At 40.2% G+C, this 8,855-nt stretch overlaps 1 protein-coding gene across 1 annotated transcript in view; it reads left to right on the forward strand.

Moving 5' to 3' along the window:
- The window catches only part of LOC102292572 (xylosyltransferase I), a 77,941-nt gene extending 73,073 nt beyond the window's left edge, over positions 1 to 4,868 (forward strand). Inside the window, exon 11 of the mRNA XM_005924974.3 lies at positions 1,753 to 4,868. Coding sequence (XP_005925036.1) covers positions 1,753 to 2,075 — 323 coding nt within the window. The 3' untranslated portion in view covers positions 2,076 to 4,868. The remainder of the gene's footprint in view (positions 1 to 1,752) is intronic.
- The last annotated feature ends 3,987 nt before the right edge of the window (positions 4,869 to 8,855 follow it).

Consider the following 8,855-nt stretch of genomic DNA (forward strand, 5'->3'; position numbering starts at 1 on the left):
TTTATATAGCGCCAAATCACAACAGTCGCCTCGAGGTGCTTTATATTATAAGGTAGACCCTACAATAATACATACAGAGAAAAACACAACAATCATATGACCCCCTATGAGCAAGCACTTTGGCGACAGTGGGAAGGAAAAACTCCCTTTTAACAGGAAGAAACCTCGGGGCCATCTGCTATGACTGGTTGGGGAGAGAGAAGGAAAACAGGATAAAGACATGCTGTGGAAGAGAGACAGAGATTAATAACAAGTACGATTCAATGCAGAGAGGTCTGTTAACACATAGTGAGTGAGAAAGGTGACTGAAAAGGAAATACTCAATGCATCATGGGAATCTCCCAGCAGCCTACACCTATTGCAGCATAACTGAGGGAGGATTCAGGGTCACCTGGTCCAGCCCTAACTATATGCTTTAGCAAAAAGGAAAGTTTTAAGCCTAATCTTAAAAGTAGAGATAGTGTCTGTCTCCTGAATCCAAACTGGAAGCTGCTTCCACAGAAGAGGGGCCTGAAAACTGAAGGCTCTCCCTCCCATTCTACTTTTAAATACTCTAGGAACAACAAGTACGCCTGCAGTGCGAGAGCAAAGTGCTCTAATGGGGTGATATGGTACTACAAGGTCATGTGTTTACATCAAGTCTGCTACAGATAAACATGTCAGCTGTGAAACTGCAAGCAGAAATTCAGTGCATCAATATGCTGTAAATATGAAATATTATTAGTTAGTGTTGGACGTGGGGAGCGATGTGGGGCATCTCTTTAGCTTACTTTGGATCCGGACGTTTGTCTTTAACTGATGCATCACCCGAAGTGGCTGACGGAAAATAAAGTTGAGTCTTTAAAATTTATAACGTAAGGCTACATAATTATTAGACCCGCTAAGTTAATAATGTTTGTGTTTAATTTATAGTTATTATGTAATAATCTTGTGTTTGTTTTTCTTGATGTGTGTTGTAATGTGTTCTTTGGTTATTAGCTATTTCATGAGTCCACATATAATTTATTGCCATGGCTGACATCAGGTTTCCCTCCTAAATGGTGTGCCAGTCAAACTTTACGATGTGGCCTTCCATGCGCAAAGAGAGCGAGCAGCAGACGCATGCATATACAAAAACTCTACACAGATGCATGACTTCATACTGCACGCTGCTGCCACAAAGCTGGCTGGCATTGGTTGGCCACTGCCATGTCAGACTGCATCTTTCTGTCATCAGTGTGCAAAAAGTGCTGAAGTCTGCTAACATCTGGATGAGAGGAAGCTTGTGTTAGAAGGGATGGCTAGCACCCCAGTTAGAGTGGCAGTGAGGAATTTAAAGCTTCACTGGAGCTCAGGGTGGAGAGGGTGTTTTAAGGAGAAGTTCTGTCTATGTTTACCATCTTCCTTCAGCGCATAACCGTCATGGGAAGAAAGGATGACTTCATGTCTTGAATATTTCTCACTGTTTCCAGAAAGTCAGCACTGCAGTAGCCTAACAAACCACATCAAAAGAGAAGATTTAGAGGGTCCAGTTGTAAAAAAAAAAAATCAATGCAAGCATCCAATTTACACTTTTAAGATAATAAGAAAGAAAGTCACGTTCACTTCTTTGATATTGTACTTTTTCCCTTTTCCCCCTTTTCTCCATGCCCAACTTTTTCCCCCTTCTGCAATCCAATCTGCATTTTTGACCACTGACTACCACCTTTTTTGCTCACTGTCTATAACTTCTTTGTCTGCTCTCTCTCTTTCTTTCTTCCCACAAACCTCCAGAGGATACTCTGAAGCTCCACAATGGGCCAGCTAAGAATAGCTACATGGAGCAGAGTTTCCACGGCCTCAACCCGGTGCTCAACATCCCTGTCAGTCTGAGTTACGTGGAGCAGGCCAAGAGGAACGCGGCCCTGACCGGCCCTGAGCTCGAGCGTTGGATAGACAGCCTGGTGGGCGAGTTGTGGGAGGCAGCTGACGTCTGTGCTGTGGGCCCTACGGCCTGTCCTGTCATGCAGGCGTGCCCCAAGAGCCCGTGGAGCTCCATGAGCCCAGACCCCAAATCTCAGCTGGGAGCACCTCGTGCCAATGGTCGTATCAGGTAGCAGCAAGGCCTCCAGCTGGACAGGAGGTCGTGGCACTGTTTATCTTTATTTATTTGAGGTGTTTGTTGCAGATGACAGGGGGGTGAGTGTTCTCCATCTCTCGCGGAAGATGTTGAAATCAAAAGAAAAGTGGATTTTGGGGGTACAGAAAGCGCAGGGGAACATTTTCCTCCCACAATATTCCTTTTTTAGGGGATTATGCTGGCTTTGCTTTCAGTTTCTCTGTGTATTTATTTTTCTTCTCACGGCTGAGTTTTACTGTGATCAAACATTGCAATTTTTAAGCATTTATTTGGCTGCTGAGTGAATTATAAAGTCAGCTTTTAATGCCTCGCACAGGGCACATGGGCCAAGTGAGTGCGGGCTATCGACACTGCTAGCAGACCAGGTTCTGCTGCGATAAGGCCTTAGTATTAAGACATACACAAGAAGATAGCTGGGTACTGAATTAAATGTGCCTACTTAGAGTTTATGTCAGCACCAACAAAATGACACAGTGTGTGAGTATTCACATATCCCCAGTTGAACAGATTATTTTGTGCCCACTCAAACATATCGTCAGTAAAAGCAAATTTCTCATTTTTAAGTTTCTTAAGTTTGTACATGAGTAGAACAACTCAAAACGTAGTTCATATCAGTGCCTGATTAGATTGTTGAACGTTTTGTTGCTTGGCTAAATCTTCACCAGTCACATTTTGTTGTAAAACTGCAAAAAACAGAGAATATAAACAAGTACAGTCACTTTCTCAGAGTAATTGGAGGCTACGGGGTTCTATTAGGAATTTCATGTAGACATTTTAGTGTTAAAAATGTACTAAATTCATAAATGCTTCTTTTGTCATAGTTGTACGATAGCATTTTGAGATTTAGCATTTCCACGGTGCAGAGTTTTCCACACAAACAAAACACCCAGAGGACAGAACGAGAGCTGTTCTTTTATTTTTTAACCAACTTGCCTCAAACTTGAAACAAAACTATGTCACATTAACCTTAAACGTATTGTCTTGGTTTTACGTGTTGCCTTCTTTTTCTTTATTCCAGTTATTTGAACACCACTTTATGTTGTACATAATTCTACACTAAGTCTCAAAAATGGTGTGAATGGAGGGGGGTGGGGGCGGGGAGGTCCATGAAGTCGCTATTTATTTATAAGTTTCTATAAATACTGATATTTTTAGTCAGTGACTAAATAACTGCAACGCTGCCTTGGCAGCTCGATAAATATTTTTTTGTAAAGAAAGCTGCCTTTATTTACAAAGGCCAACACCCCAAACTTATACTGTACCTTTTTATGGCCCGCACCTATGTGTTAGTCAGTGTTGTCCTGTCTGAATAGATCTTCTTGTCTTGGGTTTCTTACGTGGCCGTTTGCCAAGTGCATCACAAGAGAAAGCCACTCTGACCTGTAAGGTAAGAGGTCAGCTGCCTAACAACCTGAGCAAAAAACAGAAAAGCTGAACAAAAGCAGTCTTCACTAGCGAACACACTGGACGTTGTTTGTAGGAGAAACTGTGCTTTTTTTGGTGTTTAATGGTCGCCGTCGGTTTCAGAATGGTTTGAGTGGTAGTGATCTTCATGCTGTGACAATAATGTACAATTTCAAGTGAATATCATATTGTATCTCTTGATTATAAAGTGACTAATTTATTGGATCGGGTCTGTCGCGCCTTTGCAAACCTATTTACATTTAAAGTACTTTTTCTCTCATCAAGACAATCTCTGGACATTTGAGACAACCTAATTACACTAAGTATGGCACTGTACCACAATAAGAGGTGCGGTCACATATTTGTTTTAACTTGAAATAAGTTTCCTCTGAAGCCAATTAGGTTTTCAATCTGTGATTGTCAACATTGTTTAGTCATCACATGAGCTAAATGAGTGCTTTTGAACAGGCTAATTAGCAGACATTGCTGTTCATTAATGTCAAGTTCACCTTGCCTCTCTGTCAGATGTGTGTATTACGATTGCTATCTCTCCTTCCTCTCAAATCTGCATCGTTTCCGGGGTTAGGTTGTAAAGGGCGGCTTTGTTTTCCACTTTCTAGTGCCATCATGCTCTGTACAATTACATCACACAGTACATTATGATGTAAGCTCAATGACCGTTTTGGAAAAAGTGAAATAATTCAATGTAACTAAATGTGAAAGTCCTATTTTGTAACAAAAATTAATAACAAATGAAGAGGATGTACATAGGTATTTTGTATCGAAATAATGTTTAAAGGGTATTGTACGTGTAAATACAGATGTGGTAAAATGACATTGAAAGTGTCGATAATTGGGCACAAATAGTGAATTGATGGTGTTTATTGATCAAAGTACATAACCTGTTTCAGTGTTTTTGGACAGCTGTGACAACGACCTTGTCCTATTTGCCTCTCAGAGAAAATCACATGCCAGATTGTTGTTGTTCTTACTGGAATGTATTGTTGAGCAACTGTTGCACAAATTTCTCTGACTGACGTTTCCCCGTCGTTCTGATTTTTTTCTTTTGTTTTTTCGGGGAGGCTCTGTGTGCCTTAGCTGACTTTTAGAACCTTCTCTGTCCATTGAAATAAAATCCTTATTTTGCTGTTTGTTTTGAACTTATGTGAAGAATACCATGAGTCTGTCAAGTGATTCACTGGTACTGCAACACCAAAATGATGTCTGCTGTTGTATATATCATCAGGCCTTCTGTCATTATCAGCTTTTACTTCTTCCCTTTCAGGGATTTGTTTTGTTGTACTTGACTCGCTTGTTTTACTTTTCTCCAACTGCTTTTTGGAAATAAAATTCTATGGAAAAACAACTCACGGCTCTGCTGCAGTGATATATACTATGAAGAATATGGAGGCTGATAACAAAACACTAAGCCACTGACGCATGTTCACACTGTTACTCTATCGTTGCTTATTAAATAGTGTACTTTTGCAGCTCCTGTCGGTTGCACTGGGAATGCAAGGACTCCCCATTCAGCGGTTTAATTTTATTTTACTGTTTATTTATGCGGTTTTAGTGTTGTATGTCAGAACACTAGTCTTTACAACTAAGACACACCAATCGACATGTGATTTAAATTGACATTAAAACTGCACTTATTGAAAGATTAATATTGTTAACTGCACAAATAGCGTAAAGTTCAATGCTCACAGAGAATTACAAGTATATGATAGTTCTTCTCAACTCTGGAACATGTTTTTCTTTCAGCTCAGCGTTTGGGTTATGCAGCTTCACTGTTTTGGTTAAGCCATGTCATCTCTCACCAGCACTGCTGCCATTATAGACTGTACGTAAAAGATGGTCTTTGTCATGTAACTTCATCTTCCTGTTTTGTGTTTTGAAGTCTCAATTATAGCATTTTGACTACCCCACGTTGGGTTTTTGGTTTTTTTGTTTGTTGGGCCCAGGAGTGATCAAATTTGGCCAAGAGGGCAGGGTGGTAAATTATGTACCAACATTAGCAAACTTCAAGAATTAAAATAAAAAACAATTAAAATCCAAAAACGTCATTATGTTGCCAAGCTCCCGTTTAATGACACCACTTAGTGGAGTGACCAACAGTGTTGGGATTTTTACTCACAAAAAGTGTATTATTTCACTTAATTACTAACTTTACTAATAAAGTAACACTGGTTACTGCTCGGTACACTACTACTACTACTTCAGTATGTCCTGAGATGTGGTTTCACATACTTAAGTTAACAGTGTAAACCTAGGCTGCAGGCCTCACTCTGATATGAAAAACTACTGTAATGAAGAGCGCCCTCACAACATGTTTCTTTCAGTTTTTTAGTTTAGTGCAAAGCTGACAGCAGCCTAACGAGCACAGCAATTAAACCACCTATTCTACTGCAGAAATAGGTACAGGAAGGGGTTAACCAGAATGATCCAGAAAGGTGTTTCATCTATTCAATTCAATTCAGTTTTATTTATATAGCGTCAAATCACAACAACAGTCGCCTCAAGGCGTTTTATATTATAAGGTAGACCCTACAATAATACATACAGAGAAAAAAGCCCAATGATCATATAACCCCCATTGAGCAAGCACTTTGGCGACAGTGGGAAGGAAAATCTCCCTTTTAAAAGGAAGAAACCTCCAGCAGAACCAGGCTCGGAGGGGCGGGGCCATCTGCTGCGACTGGTTGGGCTGAGAGAAGGAAGACGGGATGAAAGACATGCTGTGGAATCTCCTTGAATTACTTAGCAATTAATGCAGACGCAAAAAGTTTGTATTTCAGCATCTAACTAGCACTACAGAATAGGTTAAACCATCAGCAAAGTAACATTTTACGTGGCTCATAATTTCAAATGCAGCTTTTTAAACAGCTCAATAAATATCCCAAAAAACACAAACTGCACAGTTTGTGTTCATTCATCTCTAAACATTAACATGAACTAAGATTTAATGTTTTTCTGAAACTGTACTAATCAGTTTAGTGCAGGCTGAATTTGTCATTTTGCAGTTTTGTGAGACAGTATGTTGGATGCAGAGAGAGATTAGATTCATTCACTGAATTAAACCTTTTATACAACCTCTATAGTTTCCGGTGGTGGGAAATCAGCCGTGTAGCTTGTTAAACATCTGCTTATTTTTTGTTAAATTCAGTTGTCTAAATCCACAAAGAGCGGCAGCACAAGTTAACTGATCACAGCTTGTCTACACCAAAAACTAAGCTGGAGCTTGCAATACAAGGGATTATGTGACTTATTTTCCCTGTTTTTCACAGCACCTTATGTATTAGTGTTTCCCAACAACTGGATATGAGGAGGTTGCAGTGCTACCGCATTTAATGCTAATCACTACCTGTGTTGCATTTTGAAAATCCTGCTTCAGCTGCTTAGCAGTCATATACCTCGCTTGAATATCATTCTCAGTCCTGGGGTCTTCACTGTTAGCTCTATATTTCAACTGTAGATGTAGATTAATATATTATTTTCACTTTCATTTACATGAACTTAAGTCAAATAATGGCATCTGCATTAAGTACAATGATGTGTGTTACAGAAAAGGTAATGTGATCTCAGCTCTAACATGTCTTTAAGTCTATGGGCATTGATTTACTATTGGAGGCAGTCTCAAGTGGCCCCTCGAGTAACTACAGTTTTTGGTGCTTCAATGTTGGCTTCATTTTCCAGTCCTGGAGCTAGCCCCTTGGTTGCCACCTGTTAAGACCAGCTGTTTTCAGCTAAAAGCTCTGATAAGCCCATTCTACCTTACTTTCTCAGAACCAGACAGCAGGCGGACAAATTTAGTAACAGGCTGGTGAACATGGTGGAGCACTTAGCCGCTAAAGAGCCAAGTATTTCCCTCAAGGGTTGATGGAGAAAAACTGAAGCTTAAAGCTGAAGCTGACAGTAAATAATACACTTTAAAGGGTCCAGAAAGGGAGCTTCAGAAACATCATGTGCTGAATGTGCAAATTTGAATTGTTTTGCATGTTAGTAAAACAACTGATAAAAGCATATTTAATGATGAAATAAAAACAATAATGGATACAAATGTAATAACTCCGAATTGAGGGGTACAATCAATTTCAAAAGACTATCCTACTAAATATCACTTGAGAGTGGTTCACTGCAGATAAATCTGCATGTGCTTCACAGTTGGAAATCATTTGGGACATTAACACACACTTCATGCCATAAGTATTTTCCTCAGTCAAACCGAGGTGGTTGAATTGTTAACTGTGGGTACATGTAGTTGCTCCCATATGTTTTCCCCCAAATTAGCTTCAACAATTGTTCTCACACGGATTTTCTAAGCCCACACCCACAGCACAGCATAGCTCTGTGAGCTATGTGGCTACAGGGAAAGTTTTAGTATGTTGAATTAATGTTGGCTTCAGTTTACACATTGTGCCCATGAATACCAATACAGCTGTATGCAACGGGGCAAGGCAGACCTGGAAAAACGCCACACTTTTTAAATGAAAATAAGCAAATCTACACAACTAAATAAAACAAAACATTGTTTTATTGGTGTGCTCTTGCGGTTTATTTTATGAACTTTAATTTCACAAAAATAAAACACACTCTAGAGTCAAAACTTGAGGTCTTTACTGTGTTGTGAAGAAATGTCATTAGGAATTGTCAGCTGATGAATTTGCTGACTGTTTGAACCTTGTGGTAACATTTACATCCCTTGAGCAAGTACATGTCGATGTGAGGAAAAAAAAAAAGGTTGTGCCTGCAAAGCAGAAAGGCTGTAAAAAGATCTCAGGGCCCTTCCAGCTGGCAGTTAAAGCAAAGTGGGGAAGTAAAGACAAGATCTGTAAGACTTAGAAAACTGCCTGCCTGTTGTGAGCTTGTTCACAATCAGCAAATATACTGTTGCGTCCAAAAGTACTTAATCTCCAATTTAACAAATTATAGCATTTTACAAATGATATGCACTTAAACTCTAAGTAAAAACAAAGATGAAAGATGTACATCTAGACCTTAATAGTTGATAATACCCATTACTGCTTTAATGACAGTCAAAAACCTTATTGTTAGCTCACCGTGGCTCAAGAGTTGGGAATTTGCCTTGTAATCGGAAGGTTGCCGGTTCGAGCCCCGGCTTGGACAGTCTCGGTCGTTGTGTCCTTGGGCAAGACACTTCACCCGTTGCCTACTGGTGGTGGTCAGAGGGCCCGGTGGCGCCAGTGTCCGGCAGCCTCGCCTCTGTCAGTGCGCCCCAGGGTGACTGTGGCTACAATGTAGCTGCCATCACCAGTGTGTGACTGGGGTGGATGACTGAATGTGTAAAGCACTTTGAGGTCCTTAGGGACTAGTAAAGCGCTATACAAATACA

The sequence above is a fragment of the Haplochromis burtoni genome, unplaced genomic scaffold, assembly GCF_018398535.1.
Source record: "Haplochromis burtoni strain Fernald_Lab_line unplaced genomic scaffold, NCSU_Asbu1 Contig_70, whole genome shotgun sequence".
NCBI lineage: Eukaryota > Metazoa > Chordata > Actinopteri > Cichliformes > Cichlidae > Haplochromis > Haplochromis burtoni.